The sequence below is a fragment of the Suillus fuscotomentosus genome (genome assembly GCF_016647785.1).
Source record: "Suillus fuscotomentosus strain FC203 chromosome Unknown F5891scaffold_2, whole genome shotgun sequence".
NCBI lineage: Eukaryota > Fungi > Basidiomycota > Agaricomycetes > Boletales > Suillaceae > Suillus > Suillus fuscotomentosus.
Genome location: NW_024539514.1, coordinates 1,025,959 through 1,042,060, shown reverse-complemented (window position 1 = coordinate 1,042,060; position 16,102 = coordinate 1,025,959). Strand labels below are relative to the sequence as shown.

Genomic DNA, 16,102 nt, shown 5'->3' with positions numbered 1-16,102 from the left:
GGATCGGCTTCTGCCGGCGGTCGGATGGTTCGAGGGCTCTCGAGGTTGAACATTTGCTATTAGCAACTAATAGAAAGCAAAATTGCAGATGTGACTATTGTATAGGTACAGAAATGTAGAACATGTAGATATCTATTTATATGAGATGGACGAGACAACAGACACTTGTTACCAAAATGCACACCTATGAAATATAATTGAGCTCAATACAATCAGGACAACAAAGTCATCTTACCATCCAGAAAAGCATTGACAGAGGTTCTCGAGTGAGGTGGCCTGCAAGATAAGTTTATCGACTTGAGCAGGAACGGGAAGGACAATGTCAGGGTTGAAGTCACGCCCTGTTGATTAAGAGAAATATTCAGTAACGCAAAGGTGCAAACACAGGGAAGAGGATGAACCTGTGAGCTTGTGCTGGACACGATTGTAGACAAGTAATGCACGCTCGTTCCGGACTTCTTGCCTCGCTCCAGGTCCCCCGACAACCTCTGCAAAAGGATTAGTTTCTCCTTTCGAAATGTACGCAAATGCATACCGTTGAAAATGTCGTTTTCATTCGCGCGCAGCTTGCGAGTTGGACCTTGAGGATATCCCGATACTTTAGCAAGTTCAGCAGCACGAACAGGATCGGTTTCGCCATCTGCTGTTCACATGAGCCAGTTGAATGATAATAATAAATTTAGGCACACCTTCAGGTCGGCGTGAATCAACGTCAGCTTGCATAAGCCGCCAATTTATCAGGGGGTCATAAACAAAGGCCTCCAGGACTGCCATAAGGGATTCCTTATTCGCGCGCAGCACGGACATGGTGATTTCACAGGTATGCCGGAAGCTTCCTTCAATGCCGCTTATCTGCACCGTCATAGTGAGCTTAGGAATGCCTACGGTCTGTTACAAAAATTACCTCCATGGCATGTGTGAGCATACGAGTAAGTCTGAACGGAATCTTCTCGGGGAACTTCTCGCGATGCATGGCGACTTCAAAGCAGTCACCGAAATCGATGTGAACAACTTTGCCGGTCGTGCGCTCCAGTAATAGATTGGACGGATGGCGGTCGCCAAGACCCAAAATATGGCCAACCATGCTGTTCACTGCCAGAGAGCGGGTGTAGGTCGCACGGCGTTCAAGCCAGTGCTCTGAATTTGCGCTCTTCAGCCATAGGACGCGATATAGATCCTGACCGGTGGTATTCTCTAACGCATATTCAAATACTTCAACCTTTTGTAGTAACGTTAGGTTCTCGTAGTCCGGTGCCATCTGAGACATATCAGTAGATGAGACGTGCCCTCTAAACAGTAATACATACCTGGAGCATTAGTCTATACTCTATGTTCAAAAGAACTTTGCGAGAGTCTCGATAGTCACGAACAAGGACATGCAAAGTATCGCTGTCCTTTACCCAGCCAAAGAGACCGGCGTTGGGTGCCAATGGAATGACAGAGTAACGCTGGATATGTAAGCGTCGCTTGAAGCTGTTGGTATCGACGGACAGAAGGGTATTGACAAGACTGAACAACTGCATAACACGCTCGTCTTGACGCAAGTCTTCGTGCCCTGTATGAAAAGCAATGAGCGATGTAGCAGGGTTGGGGTGATCATGCTATTACCTTTCAAACCATATTGGTAGTCCTGACCATCACTGCCCTTCAGGGATAGTCGCCGTGGCCGCTGCTTGGAAGCTATAACAGTGAGCTTGGTGGCGAATGATGCAATGCGAACGACGTCTCGGCCACTCTGATATGTTCCTTAGGTTGACCAATAAGTACAACGCAGTACCAAAGTAAAATCCAAGGTACATACCGGGCATCGCCAGATCAAGATCGCGGGCTTTTAGCAATTGCGGTGATACATATTGCAGGTCCAATGTAGTCAATTGGGGTAACTGCTTCTCCACTTTTCTAAAGACCTGAAAGGACACAAAAGATAAGCAAACGGAGTTGATCATCTACTTTCCCAACTTACCCCATAGTAGATGTCCCAAGCTTTGTTCAGCTCTGACATCTCGCCGAATGCGCGATACCGCCGACAAGCCTCCCGAGCTTCATGCAAGTCGCGACCAAATGTTTGCGCGAATGATGTTTCCCTAGCTGTTGCTGGCCCCTATTCCGTGATGCCTGAGCAATTTTGATAATGAACTCAGAGTGGATGCACTTACAGCCTCGAGCATCTCATGGAGGGGCTCCAAAGTCGCGATCATCCCCTCGGGATTTTTGTCATTGAAGAAAAGACGAGAGGCTTCTTCTAAACCTTCGTGCCACATCTCGTGCCAAAGAATGGCAACTCGGATGAGTTCATGACTGACAACAAGCGCCTGTTCCACGATGATAGGGCTGTGTTCTCTCATTCTGTCCATAATGGCCAGGGCTGCATTCTTCCGAGATATGCTAGAGGACTTGGAAGCTACAGTCAAAGGATATATAAGGGCCTGGGGGTGGTGTTTTCCAACTTCGGTAAGAAGGTTGTTGATATTTCGCCGCACATTGACGCTTGGAGTTTGGATGCGGGCAATGATCTAAGGAAATGTTTCAACAAGAAGTGGGACCAATGCTAATTTACGCTCACCTGAGGAATGACTTCCAACCACGTATCAACCTCGACCACGGAGAAGCCGCTGGCCATGGCTTGGCTGACATCGTCGTGTGCGCCAAACTTGAACCACAGCGTGAGCAACCGAAGAGTATCTTGTAAAGCGTTCTCATTTCGGAGGCCGATCGAGCGAAAGAACCCTATTTCAGGGTGAGTGAGAACCCGAACTTCAGAAAGAATAAACTGACCTTGAACAGCCTGCACGATATGGGCAGCAAGTCCACTCCCGGGGATGTCGACAGCTGTGCTTTCCTTTTGACTCTCCAGATGGCCAATGACCTCGAAATTAGCTAGCGCCCATGTATGCCAGGCCTTATACCAATTAGGATCATAGTGGGTTGCCAAAAGGTACGAATGCAGTATGTCTTTGACATTCCGCTGACCAGCTAGTGAGTAAGAGATGTGATAGGATCAATGCACGTACAGCGCCCCAATCTTCCTTCAGTTCTACTTGCCATTGCCCTTGTTTGAAGTAACAACGAGCGAGAAGACGTGAGAGTTCATCCAGCTTAGCTTTACCAACACCAGATCTTTGTGAGTGATCCTTAGATTCCACCTGCAAATCCCTTGCAAGGCTTGCAGAGAATTGCCGCAAGAAGTTGAGGCTTTCCTCACGAGCGCCGGTGGACCACATATATTTGAGTTGCGCATAGACAACGTTTGGAGGAGCTTTCATGTGCTGGTCGTCTCGAAGATGCTGTAGCTGAACAAAAAACAGAAATGGAATCATTGTAATGTATTAACGTTGTCATTCACGCACCCTTTCCGGTGAAAGCAATGAATTGATCGTCTTCTCTGCCAATGCCATACGGTCTGACTTGCGGCAAAGGTTCGCGAATTTGATCCACATAACAGGGTCATCTTCTGGGTTGAGGACAAGGGCTCTAACTTGCAGAATCCGTTGCCAGGTTTCGACATCTGGTTGACAGCCTTGCAGTCTTGAAGAAGGGTAAGGGCAAGTATTGCACAAGTTTTGAATACGCACCTCTTCATCCAAGTTTTTCGCATTGCTGCCTGGCGGTCAGTTTGATCTGCATACTGTTTATACACAATAATCTCCTCCAGCTCCGAGAGCATCTGTGCGCGAACAAGAGTGCTGCACTATGTTAGTACACGGTAAACTCGGCGTACAAGGCCTAACTTACTTGTAAGACCGGCCGTATCCTTCTCCAACAAAGGAAGTCAACTCTGGCTCGAGTAAGTCTCTTGCTTTGCCGATCTCCTTCAGAGCCTTTGGGAATTGATTCTGATGGACAGAAAGAATCGCTTTGTAGAACGCTCTATCTGGTGAATCGGCCCTCATGGCAGCGATATAATCATCCATCGAATCCCATTCACGAAGTGACCATGCCGCTGCAGCAGCCATCGGAGCTATTTCGCGGCGATCCTCGTGATTGGCATTTGACCAGTTCTCATCTACTTGAGCGGCAAGTTGATCCCATTCACCCAGGGCATGCAGACATTTCATGCGCCCGATCTGGACGTCGGGTGCGTCTGGATCCTCTTGAGCTTTCTTTTCGTACGCGTTAAGTGCCTCTTGCCATCTGCCCAGGCGCTCGTACCATTCCTCATGCTTGCTGACGTCGTACTGCTCTCGAGCAATGATGAGAGTACCCCAAGCGGCGTCGTGTTGCTGTAGCTTGGTGTTGATTCCGATTAACGCTTCGATAATGTTCGGGGAGGTTTCAGTAAAGAATTCGAGCTCCTTGTAGTGAAGAGCTTTCGCATAAGCATGGAACCTCATGGCATACTCTCCCAGAGTGCGATGTTCGATGGGGAGTGGCTTCTCCTCATGTTCCATGAACTCAGCTAAGCTAAGCAGTCGGTGCACGAGATCAGACGGAGCAGTGGTAGAGGTGATGGCGCATTCGATGGATCGCACGAGGCCTTCCTAATTGAGCGGTTAGTATGAATCGGTTACGAGTACAAGGTGGATTCACTTGATACTGATCATAGAGTTCTGTCCAGCAGGATATAAATGCTGCATTGAACAGTTCTTTCGCCAAAGGAGGGTGAATATCGACAAGGCTCATGCAAGCCCGAAGCGCGTGCGACGGAGATTCCTTCATCAACTCTACAGAAAGGCGGTGCATCCACTCTGTCCAGTCTTCCCTTGTGCTCGCAGAGGACACGTCCCACGCTTGCTTCAAATGCTGTTGGTTTACAGTCAATTTAGCCGCTTCCGCAGGCACAGAGATTTCTGCAGCCTTGGATTCGCTGAAGGGACATCAGAAACTAACTTCATGGAGTTACACAAAGAGACGCACAGCAAGTCATGAGTGCCTGGCTCCTGTGGTAGACGTTCCCCATTCAGGAGCTTCGATATCAAATTCTCATACCTGGGATGAGGTATACGATTCCGGAGCAGGCACTATCTTACTGTCAATAATCTAAAAAGGAGGAATAAATCAATAATACACACCTTGTTGATAGTGGGCACGAAAATAGCAAAATCAGATCCGAGTTGGACAACTAGTGCACACAGGGTGTCCATCACCGCCTGTCGAAGCTCGTTGTTGTTACCCTCTAGCACACGGATCAAGGGGTGGACGATGCGAGAAGCGTGGTCAGAGAAATTGACGCGGAGGGATAAATGAGCTATAGTCTGTATTGCTTTCTTGCGGAGCAGAGTGGTAGCATCAGGTCGTTCGGCGGATTTGACAATAACGGGGATGACGAGGTGAAGGTACTCCTCGATATTTGCCCCGAATGTGAGGAAAGAATCAAAAATCTTAATCTGAGTAGTCATTTTCTTCTCGAGGTCTCCTTCGAAAACTTTCAGAAGATGAGGCAGGATAGTTGGCAGAAAAGGTTTGAACTCGGCGTCTAAAGCCTTCCCCAGCGCCTCGATCAACGATACTATGGGAAGCTGAAGGGAGGCGTTCTCCCAAAGTTCCGTCACAAGGCTAAAGACCTCTGGCATATAATTGCGGATATGTTGCTTAATTATCCCGACTAGGATAGCCAATTGCTGCAGGTGAAATTCTTGCAAACGGGCTGTGGAGGTGCGAGCCACGGCAGTAAAGGCAGGAATGATCTTTCGAAACATTTGGGTCAGTCCGACATTTGGTCATGCAGTAGCAAGAGAACTATGCACCTGCGGTAGGAAGGCCACACATTTCAACCCTTGCGTCCTGAAAATGTTCATGATCGCTTCGATGACGGTGTGGTGGTGATTGCTAAGTGACTGATCCTTCAAAACAGCCAGGAGAGACGTGATCACAACGGTCTGGTAGTAGTCGTCGCTACCCGTCAATGACCCTGTTTGAGAAATGGCGACAGCATTGACAGCAGGAAGTGGTGTTTCATTCGTGACTTCCTCATCCGGTCTCGCCTAAGAATATGTCAGTAAATCAAAGCGAAGAAGTGCAGACAAACCTTTCGCCTATATGGATCCAGAGCTCCAAGGATACCGAGAACTTTAACGACTTCTCTTACGACCTCGCGGCGTGCATGCGGAGCGGATTCGCTTCTCAAGATGCGTCCCAAGATTGGAAGTAACTGAGGATAGTCCACCAAGGGTGTTATGACATATCCGGTGCTAGAACACAACTGGCCGAGAGTGTGGAGAGCAGCATCACGCTTGACATGAGCCGGGTCGGAGAGTCTGGAGATGATGACCTGCATGAGCTCCGGGATATGAGGAGCCACATCTTCCCCGCCAACAGCTGCCAGTTCCCCGAGACACATGAGGACATTTGCAGCTACAGCCGGGTTACTGTCATTCGCCTTCTGCAGTAGGACGCGGAGCATAGGGAGTGCATATGGCTTTATGAGACGTTGAGTCGCGCCCACCAAGAGAGTGAGAAGGCGGGTGCAGTCTTCGCGATTTCGCCTGTAAAAATGTTCATGACTTGATCTAGGTCATGGCAATAAATGGACGCACATTACAGTTGAGTATTCTAACTCTGTCAATAGTTGTATCAGAGCCTTACGCAAGGACGGCATGACGTAGGCAGGATTATGCTTGGCAAGACGTCCAATCAAAGTGACAGTAGTAACACGATTCTCGAAGACCTCATCATTCAAGGCGATAAAGATTGACCTGACGTTCTCCGCTTGCGCCAAGTGCTTATCAAACCTTTCATGAAGAGAGGATAGAACAGTTTGCCGAATGGTAGGGTCTTTAAGTAATATCGATTATGTTAGGTAGTCTGTAGGGGAACAAATGAACTTACCTGGGTCTGCAATGCCTACTGTGAGCAGTTTGTCGAGAACGTCACTGATTATTTCAATCGCGTGACTACTCGCTTGGTAGCAAATTGGGTCCCTGACGAACAGTCTGCAACAAGTGAGAGCACCAGCACGTCGAACCTCTGCATTGTCGTCTTCCAGATAAGGAAGCGCCGCATTGCGGACAAACTCGTTCAAGATGTGACCTGCTGATGTTGAGTACACTATATTGAATAGCGACAGGTAGCTTACCGCTGAAGTCAAAGGTGCCAAGCGTGGACAACGCAAGTGTGATGAGCTCAGGACTCTTACCGCTCCTAGTTGTCTTCACAAGTCGTGCTTAGTATGATCGACAGAAGTGTTGAAGAACTTACCTGAGATGAGCTCAAGTCTCTCGTAAACGCAGATACGTCAGTCCTGACAAGGGAAGGTGGGGCTCCGATGGCTTTATAAGGTTGTCCACATAAGATCATGGAAAGTAGATCCAGTAGACGGTCTGAGTATGTGTTTGTTTTAGTAAGAATGTCATGTGCAGTGTTGACTGACGCACCTTGGATAGTCTTTAGCAAAGGAGGGATATTACGTGCAATAGCCATCAGCGCCTGTCTAAGAGGCTCACTCAGGCCGCACGCAAAGAATAAATCAAGTTGATCGTGAAGAAGCTTTGTGAGGTTCGGACCAACAGCCGAAGCAAGCATTCCGACACATTGGAAAATAGGTTCTTCAGAAGGGGCATTCTTCTTTCTGTAAAAAGAGTTCTGATGACTGCATGCGATAGTCTATATAAGACGTACCCCCTGGCTTGTAAACCAAGCTTGATTTGAGCCATGATAGAATCGAGGAAAGGTTTCATATCACTTCCTACGGCGGTGGCAGTATGACCGATGGCGATGAATGCTGATAGAACAAATCAATATGTAGCATTTTGACTGATAAGGGGATGCAAACCAAAGGACCTCTCGTTTGGCTTTTCCAGCTGAGTTAGTAGATGTCCCATGGATTTGTGCAGGTGATGTTCCGAGAAAACTTGCGTTTCGTAGGCAGCGAGAGTCGGGATTAGGGTGATGACCATCTTGCGAACGAGACCGTCTCGATGTGATTTGAAGCGAAGAATTTGTTCCGCAGTATCCAAAAACGATTCTCTCATAAACTGAAGACAAATATCATTCAAATGCGATGACGGTGCTAAAAACACTTGCCATATCACCATGTAACAACAGTTCTCGGTATGTGAGAAGAGACCCATGAATGACTTCAGGTTGTGACATTTTGAGTCCCAGTTGCGCGTCCTGAAGAATCTTCATGAGGTAAGTCGTACGTGTTTGCCGTTCACGTGTTGTAACAATCTCAAGGCATGCAGCAAGAAGCTCTGCAGCTCCCTCCCTGACAATGTTTCGAGAGTCCCGAAGAGGTATGAGTATCTTGTCAAATACGAGGCTGATGTGGGAATGAAAATATATCGCACTGTTGCGTGCGAGCTCCTTCAGGATAAGCACTCCGGCATAGCGGGGAGACTCCTGCTTGTCACCCTGTAACAGTTCCACTGCAGCTGGAACCTCTAAATCCATAAAACGTTCTCCGAAGTCGGCGCCACCAATTGCAGCAATTTGGCCGAGTGTTTTGGATGCTGCCAGCATGATGTTGACATCGTGATTTGGCAGTAGCTGCTTGACGTAGTTATAAAACCGAAAGAGGTACTTCTTTGAACCAATAGTGTCCTCTCCTTCACTTTCAAGGAGGTGATCTAAGTGGCATAAGCTATACGACCATGACGCCATAACGTTTAGAACGCACCTATGGCCAGAAGTCCGCCTAATCTATCTACATTATTCTGACTGTGCATAAGGTCGAACAAGCGTTTGTTGATGTCATCATCCCAAAGTTTTGCTACAGCATCAGATGGCATTTCTGCGACAGTCATTGCAACCTGCTGAATCATGAGAAGTGACTCGCACGCATGAATGATGAACGCACATAGCGACGCAATTCTGTTGCAGCTTGCAATCGAGCATCGTGGGCAGCGCTCCGCAGGCCTTGGAAGATCTGCCCGAGGTGATCCGTGTGGGCATACTGAGTTACAGACGTCATACTTATCGTCGCCAGCGTCCTAAAAGTTCTACTGCTGCACCTGCAGTCCGACTACAGGATCGCAACACGCTGTGGACACTTGAAGAGGGAAGACTATTTACGGCAAACCTAGAACCTGATCCGTCCTGTTTACGTCTATTGAATTCTAAAGATTGTCACCATAGACTTAGCAATCAACGTTACATCCATTCTTGATTAATGATTCTTGACCATGGTACCGTAACGCGTATCGGATGAACGGTTGATTTCATTCGTCCTATGGCGCCTAATTCTTGAAACGTAAAGAGACTCAGTACTTCAGCTTCAAAGTTCAGTTATTCGATGGCCAATTGCCAATATTTAGCAAAGCTGGTCCATCCACCATCAAAGCATCACGGCCTGGTGGTCTAGTAGTATGATTCCTTGTTAGGGTATTCGTCAATTTCGAGGAGGTCCCGGGTTCAATTCCCGGCCAGGCCCTGTTTTTTTTGACGCCATCTAGGAAGTGAAACGGCCAGTACATAAGGAACTGTTCAGAATATTTCGATTCCAGGATATCCGAACCCCCTTCAGCATCGCAGTGCGCCAACCGCTCATTGACCGAAAACAATTGAATCGTGAAAACATTACAAACCAGTCGAGCGTCACTAGCCTCACGACGCTTGATGGCACGCTCAGCGCTTAAATCTTACTAATTTGCGTGTGATAGCTCGTAGATATCACAGGTGGGCTGGTTCTCACTACTCAGTACTCAGTGGGCGTGATCAGTTGATTCCCGAACTCAGGCTCACTCGAGTCCCCGGACACCACGACTGTCAGGACTCAGTACTCAGGGTTGTTGCTCTCTGAACTGAGTCCACTGGCATGTCGTTCCAGGACTGTCAAACTTTCCTAGTATACTTATAGTATAGTGCAGAATAGTCCAAGGTCTAGAATAGGCCGGGCCCAGCATCAAGCGACGTGGATAATTAAGCTTGACCCGTGACTGTTAGTACTATTATTGTCATTATCCGCAGCTGCGCAGTTTATCCGCAGTTTATCATTGTGCTCGGGGTCCACCCCCTTTGGTGATGTTAAATGGGCTACTGATGAGTTCTAACAAGTATTGAATGCACCGCTGTCAAAATGATACTGCAGACCAAGGAAGAACCGCAGTTACACACCGCTATGCTTATTCAAGACGACGTGGAACCCTGCGAGTCTCCATCCCATATTCCAGATCACGACCCTCCGCCGTATAGCTTCTCGTCAGGTTCTACGGTTGTAGCGTTAGAGCCTGACGTAGCGTTAGAACCTGACGTAGCGTCGGCTGACACGATAGGGCTCGCCAATGCGCTCACAATAAAGACCATTCGGCTGGAAAAGCACCATGAGTTGATATCCGGTGAGCTGCGAGCACCATTCATGTCGTGTTTTATTTGGTTCTAAGGAAGTTTGGCCCACCCGGCATGCAGGCACGTACATCATCGACCCTGATGAGTCAGGAGACGAACCGTCCGCTCTACAAGGCTTTGCAGCCAGGCACAGTGACCTAGTAGGGCTAAGGAAAGCAGCCGACTTACTCACTGCAGCGCCGCATGCCGTTTTTCGCAATCGTTTCGGGTCCATCTTTCTAACTCTAGCCACCAATGGATCGTCAGAACAATGCCGTCGGGCCATAATTGACGTTTCGACCCGTGATGGGGATATTGCCGTTAACTTGGTGAGTAAGAATTCTAAACTTCATCCCCATACGTTGAGTCTTATGTTGAAATAGAGTTCTGTACACCCTGGTAAATGCATCACGCTAAAGGCAACTTCCCGAAGAGGTGAGTTGAAACGGATGGTGCTCAGACTGGCAGTACAAGTTGGCGCCCACGGAAGGTCCGATGACATGAGAGCCGTGTTGTTCGGATTTCACATGGGAAACCATGGAAAATCTCGTTTCTACTACGCCTAAATCTGTCTCTTCTACGTCAGGCGTCAAAATATGACCCTGCTGCTTAGCTCTTCTTCTGCGTCATATTTATTTAATTTGTACTGACACTTTACATCCATCAGGCAAGATGGTAATACTGCTTCCCCCAACTTTTTGCGGGCACGTGCAGATACGCAGTAGCAAATTGGACGGCTATGACATTCTTCCAGGTCTTTCTAGCAGCATCCGCAGCATGAGCCAGAAGAAGAAGAAGAAAACGTTGTTACTCATCGGTGACAATACTCCAACTACTTCGGAAGGGAGTAAATCCATGGATCACTGTCTTCTCTCCTCTCATCACGGAAGGATTGTCCTAGGCTTGAGCGGACGAGACAGCATGCCAACACCACAGCAAGAGGATAACATTTGGAGAAAAATAGGTTCCTTTTTCCGCGGTGGTGAAAGTACGGGAAGTTCTTTACAGGATCTCACACAACCTCATTGACCTCACGACCAGGTTCTTGAGATTGTGTAGATACACACGAAGTATCAATCTTCTATCACAGATGAACGTGAGCAATCGTACGCGTAGACTTACCTAACTCCGATGGTACCGGAGTATGGATCACACTTCATTCCGCGTTCGATATGCACCAGGTGTCAAGCGCCGAATAGTTGATAAACTCATGTTACCAAGGACCCCATTTAGTGATCCCCCACCCCACTCTTCGCTACCACTTTATCATTGTCCATCTGATGTCGTTAGACGCCTCTGATGTCAATCACCATAGCGGGTGCCTTTCCCTAAGACGCTTGTTCAAGTTTAAACCTCAACGTGTATCTAAGAGTTCCAGTACACAAGCAAACTCATCCCATATATGTGATCAGACGCGAAAGGCATCTGATTCAGAAAGAGATGCTAAGATCGTATGTTTTGTCTTTGCATCATTTTGTGTGTAAACTTACCCTTTACCGTCCCATAGACCGATCTGACCTCTCGCGTGTTTTATGATACGTGCTGTGACTTTGGAAGCAGATTCGATACTGCAGTATCCCAGTGGGAGGCTCCTCCCGTTTATTCAGACCTGCCTTCTTCTAATGATTCTATACGTGGAGAAATACGGCACACAATAGAAACTGTGATCGACACACTCGATTCTTCCCTACGATCGCTCAGTCTCCAGATTCATAGTAAGCTCCTCAGCCCTTGTCTCGTTTATATCTCTGATTGTGGGATACACAGGCCACCCAGAATTGATGTTTGAAGAAATGTCTGCAGCACGTGTATCTCTCGCGCATGTTACTGATGAAAATTTCACAGATTTGCTCACAGACTTTTGTCTGATTACATGGAAAGTCATGGGTTTTCCGTGACGAGGCATTATCTCGGCCTCAAGACTGCTTGGAAGGCTGAATATACCCACGGACAGGGAGGCAGAACCCTTGGGATTAATTCGGAGATGGATGCCTTACCTGAGATTGGGCATGCATGTGGCCACAACCTCATTGCAATCAGTGGGGTAGGTGTGGCATTAGCCATAAAATCCGCATTGGAAACCTACAACGTTCCTGGTACTGTCGTTCTTCTAGGAACCCCAGGTAACCAGTTTGAATTCGGGCCGACATGAAATACTGATTTCTGGTTCAGCTGAAGAAGGCGGTGGAGGAAAGATTATCCTGCTTGAGCGAGGAGCCTACAAAGGGATGGATGCTTGTTTAATGTCCGTGTGTCCCGCTACATATATTCGGAACATCACTGATACATGTGTGGCCAATACAGGTGTCATCCTTCCCCTGGGCCCGAGCTATCTTCGTTTGTGGTATCTTCGTTGGCGATGCAATCTATAGATGCCGAATTCTTTGGGCAATCGTGGGTCTTGTGGTTCGTATATGGTCTCATGAGTTAATCCGAAACAGCGCTCATGCAGGCAATGCTCCATGGGAAGGTGCCAACGCACTTGATGCTGCAGTTTTTAGCATACTCCAGCGTCTCTGTGTTACGACAGCAGATCAGACCTGACCACAGAGTCAACGGTGTGATAAACGGGAGTGAGAGAGCTGCGAATGGTACGGTCTAACAGCTACTATCACTGGAGATAGATGACCCAACAAGCCTTTTACAGTAATCCCAGACTACGCCAAAATGAGGTGGTATGTCCGAGCGCCGACACGAGACCAGTTGACGCAACTGACGGAAAGAGTATGCGCCTGTTTTGAGTCAGCCTGTATCATGATCTGTATGGTGCACGGGAACTTACAAGGTTCACAGGGGTGCGGCGCTGGCAACTTCCTGCCGTCTGAAGATTACAAAGAACACGCCCTATTACGACTTACGGCAGAATAACATCCTTGGTAAGTCGCCTTCTAAGATATTTTTGATTAATCAATATAATTTATACTAGTTATACAGCGGGTGCCTTCTCTCACACGATATGTCAAGAGTATGGCATGAACGTCGGGCAATATCCTTCAGGGGCATCTACAGATTTCGTATGTGTGCATATTTATTATTAAATATTTCTAACTTGATTTATTACCTTTTAGGGCAATGTTTCATACGGCAAATGCCATTTCTTCTAATGGCAAATTTGTTACTGATTGTATTTTTAGTCTTGCCCTCGCTACATCCAGCTTTTGGTATGTTGTGGCGCGACTATCTCTACACTTATCTGACCGTGCACTAAAGCCATCCCTACGCGGCCCAATGGGGGAAACCATTCGCCAGCATTCACTGATTCTGCGCGAACCACGGAAGCCCACAAAGCGTGTATGCTTACCACTAAGGCTTTGGCGTGCACCGGCTTCCGTGTCCTGGAAGACAATGTTTTTTTCATACGGGTATGCGTGTTACCTATCAGTTGATCTCCATTCGTGCTCAACGTTTAATATGACAGGTACAAGAGGCCTTTGAGGCCAGCACGTGATACAATCCATAATGGAGAGCTCATGAGTGTATGTTTAGCATGATATAGGTAACCACCGCACCACGTATGTACTTATATGCAGAGCATCATCACAGAAAGATCGAAAGAATATTCATAAAAATCAAAAGCAGTCCTGTCCTAAGATCCGATCCGATCGTGCACGCCCCACCCCGAACCCCGGCTGTCTCAGCGCTACTGGTATTTACGTGTTCCCGAGTCTCCCTCAGCCTGTTCTTTCATCGGATGCTCGCCTTCATTCAGTGACATCTCAGGCGTTGTGTTACCTTCTCTTCGGGTCTTTCCGCGTAAGTGGTGATGCTTTGATTTGCCCTCTGCTGCTTCTGCCACCATTCTAAAATAAAAAGTCAACGTGTGCATAAGTCATCGCGGATCAACTTGGGAGCCGGACGCACCGCTCAAGTTCGCGTCGGACCTCGTCACTCTCATCGGGAACCGTGCTTTTAAATATATGTCCCATGATCATCAATCCCTAACAAGGAACGAGGTAAGAGTGACGTCATGTCAACGAATACAATCTTCGAATGACGACAAAATAACACACCTTCGCCCGGTGGAACAAAACCTGATCGGACGCCTCTTTATCCTTAAGCACATTATCCACAACCTGAATAGGAATGGTTCAACTGCTGCGCATCCGTAAACAACCCTTGAGCGTACCTCCCGGAGAACCTGAACGACCTCGAAACGCGTGCCTCGCCAAGATGCTAGCATGATCTGATGCGTGTCAACTTATCTCGCGAAAAGATTGATTATATTGCGAAGCACACGGACCTTGCCTGTAACATCCTCTTCTAGTGCGCGCATCACGTCCTCGTCAAGCTCCCCCTTCTTTTGTAAGCGGTCCATTTCGGACATGAGAGACTGCACGCTAAATCTGTTTTTACATATATCGTGAACGTGTGAACACGAATATACAGATGAAAAACAAACGCGCTGCCGATGACACCCCATGCGTCTTTTGCCACTGAACCCTTCTCCTTCATTCGCGACCAGAAACCTGCACTGCGCCACATAAACAAGTCCATAAGGGAACCAATAAAGACACTACTCACATCCCTAGGAATTTCTTCGACTTCATAAACGAAGTAGCCTTCATCATATATACAGTCCCAATTGCATGCAGCAGCTGTCAATCCTCCGCTTAGCTAATTCAAAACATTGACGCACACCAACTACACGTACCTCAACCCCAAAGCTCTCCAGTTTTAAATCGTCTGCTTCAAGTCTCATCCGTGCTTCGAATGCCTTTGTCTCGGGATCTTCTCTGTCGCCAGGTGCTTTCGCATCCACAAAGGGTCGTAGTCGCTCGATCAGCTTCGCAGTGAGCATCTTTACTCGTTCATCCATCGAGCGTTTGCGTTCATCATCAAGATCCTGAAGCTTCTTTTTCTGCTCTGGCGTGAGTTTATTGCGCTTCTTATCCTTCTCTTTGCTTTCTTTGCCGCCTGTAGAAGAGGTCGGGGACCCCAAAATAGACTGGCGCTTCGAAGCATCAGCGGAACTGGGTGTTAATGGTCCATGTGTCGATGGACCAGGCGCAGAAACGTGTGGTTCATGCGACACTGCTGCTGGTGGCGGGACGATGCCCTCTTTCTCGAGCTCGGCACGTTCCTCGTCGGTCATTACTGTCTGCGCCACGGACGTCATCTCCTTCATTAAAGATATCTCGCCGATCTGCGTGTGCCACCAGAATCAGTCGACAATTTAATCGTCATGGATGGTGTCAAGAAATCAAATATAGATCTCCAGTGTAAAGCAGGAAGAGACGCACATAATCTCTGAATCGCTCTCCACCAAACACGTTTGCGAAGAAACCCGCTGCGTCGTCTAGTTCTGTACTCTCCTTGTCCACCTAAACCACGCAAACCCATATCTAAATGTTAACCTTCGTATACATTAAAAGGTTGACGCACCATATTCTTCCCATTCTTGTCATAGACCGCTCTCAAATTCTAATCGTGTCTCAGTTTGGATTCAAATCATCAGAGTGGAAGAAAGAGGCGTACAGCATCTGATAGCACCTGATACGCTTTACTGTGTCTCATCAGTCCACCGCCAATTCATAGACGACTAACCGCAGATGTACCTTATTTCCTTGAATTTCTCTTCCGCGCCTACAGAAGAATTTTTGTCTGGGTGATACTACACCGGATATGTGAGCTAAAAGGTCTTGCTGAGGTGAGACTAGAGAGGAGAATACGTACTTTCATTGCTTGCTTCCTGTATGCCTTCTTGAGGTCCGTATCGTTAACATCCACGGGAACATCCAACTATGCGACTGGTGCTCAGTGCACGCTGTAAGAGATGTGGAGTTGCTGCGCACCAAGTCATAGTACTCTGTTTCGACTGGTGCCATTTTAGAATTATCTGTGTCTTTTGCCTCTATAGTACTAATGTGGTTGGTTTGTCTATAAGATGGAAGGGAAGGGAAGA

General features: G+C 47.7%; 4 protein-coding genes and 1 non-coding gene across 5 annotated transcripts; 3 read left to right on the top strand and 2 right to left on the bottom strand.

Annotated features, from left to right (window-relative positions):
- Nucleotides 1-51: 51 nt before the first annotated feature.
- Nucleotides 52-8,848, bottom strand: F5891DRAFT_1220248 (phosphatidylinositol 3-kinase; the record flags this gene model as incomplete). Its single annotated transcript, XM_041369397.1, has 32 exons — nucleotides 52-184; nucleotides 236-341; nucleotides 402-488; nucleotides 536-640; nucleotides 690-852; nucleotides 905-1,258; nucleotides 1,308-1,555; nucleotides 1,609-1,746; nucleotides 1,802-1,907; nucleotides 1,964-2,101; nucleotides 2,157-2,513; nucleotides 2,564-2,727; nucleotides 2,776-2,965; nucleotides 3,012-3,290; nucleotides 3,348-3,525; nucleotides 3,573-3,683; nucleotides 3,733-4,478; nucleotides 4,528-4,804; nucleotides 4,855-4,958; nucleotides 5,010-5,624; nucleotides 5,685-5,921; nucleotides 5,966-6,422; nucleotides 6,474-6,711; nucleotides 6,766-6,966; nucleotides 7,013-7,085; nucleotides 7,135-7,256; nucleotides 7,311-7,504; nucleotides 7,555-7,657; nucleotides 7,709-7,910; nucleotides 7,954-8,504; nucleotides 8,555-8,687; nucleotides 8,735-8,848. 32 exons carry the CDS (start codon nucleotides 8,846-8,848, stop codon nucleotides 169-171), a joined length of 7,107 nt encoding a protein of 2,368 aa, XP_041233392.1. The 3' UTR covers nucleotides 52-168.
- A 375-nt stretch (nucleotides 8,849-9,223) lies between these two features.
- Nucleotides 9,224-9,307, top strand: F5891DRAFT_t10. The gene has a single exon. It is a non-coding gene; the product is annotated as a tRNA-Pro (tRNA).
- Nucleotides 9,308-9,766: 459 nt separating this feature from the next.
- F5891DRAFT_215155 (uncharacterized protein) lies at nucleotides 9,767-11,662 on the top strand. The gene is made up of 4 exons (XM_041370936.1): nucleotides 9,767-10,211; nucleotides 10,282-10,529; nucleotides 10,584-10,635; nucleotides 10,868-11,662. Exons 1-4 carry the CDS (start codon nucleotides 9,953-9,955, stop codon nucleotides 11,227-11,229), a joined length of 921 nt encoding a protein of 306 aa, XP_041233391.1. The 5' UTR covers nucleotides 9,767-9,952; the 3' UTR covers nucleotides 11,230-11,662.
- F5891DRAFT_1124645 (uncharacterized protein) lies at nucleotides 11,641-13,648 on the top strand (the record flags this gene model as incomplete). Its single annotated transcript, XM_041363904.1, has 14 exons — nucleotides 11,641-11,676; nucleotides 11,708-11,915; nucleotides 11,968-11,995; nucleotides 12,046-12,323; nucleotides 12,373-12,445; nucleotides 12,505-12,594; nucleotides 12,642-12,670; nucleotides 12,702-12,791; nucleotides 12,848-12,941; nucleotides 12,994-13,076; nucleotides 13,135-13,218; nucleotides 13,335-13,361; nucleotides 13,411-13,562; nucleotides 13,619-13,648. 14 exons carry the CDS (start codon nucleotides 11,641-11,643, stop codon nucleotides 13,646-13,648), a joined length of 1,302 nt encoding a protein of 433 aa, XP_041233390.1.
- Nucleotides 13,649-13,840: 192 nt separating this feature from the next.
- On the bottom strand, nucleotides 13,841-16,060 carry F5891DRAFT_1160862 (X-domain of DnaJ-containing-domain-containing protein; the record flags this gene model as incomplete). Its single annotated transcript, XM_041365242.1, has 14 exons — nucleotides 15,993-16,060; nucleotides 15,874-15,939; nucleotides 15,756-15,811; nucleotides 15,676-15,703; nucleotides 15,565-15,621; nucleotides 15,441-15,521; nucleotides 14,852-15,343; nucleotides 14,722-14,795; nucleotides 14,600-14,671; nucleotides 14,441-14,543; nucleotides 14,327-14,383; nucleotides 14,211-14,273; nucleotides 14,062-14,138; nucleotides 13,841-14,000 (listed from the first exon to the last, which is right to left on the bottom strand). The coding sequence occupies exons 1-14, from the start codon at nucleotides 16,023-16,025 to the stop codon at nucleotides 13,841-13,843; spliced, it is 1,419 nt and encodes a 472-aa protein (XP_041233389.1). The 5' UTR covers nucleotides 16,026-16,060.
- Between the last annotated feature and the right edge of the window lie 42 nt (nucleotides 16,061-16,102).

What these genes read in the sequence shown, in the direction of transcription:
- F5891DRAFT_215155 (XM_041370936.1), top strand. Translation starts at nt 9,953, where the DNA reads ATGATACTGCAGACCAAGGAAGAACCGCAGTTACACACCGCTATGCTT. An exon ending in GCACCATGAGTTGATATCCG is followed by an intron (nt 10,212 to 10,281) that starts GTGAGCTGCGAG and finishes CCCGGCATGCAG; the next exon opens with GCACGTACATCATCGACCCT. An exon ending in GGGATATTGCCGTTAACTTG is followed by an intron (nt 10,530 to 10,583) that starts GTGAGTAAGAAT and finishes ATGTTGAAATAG; the next exon opens with AGTTCTGTACACCCTGGTAA.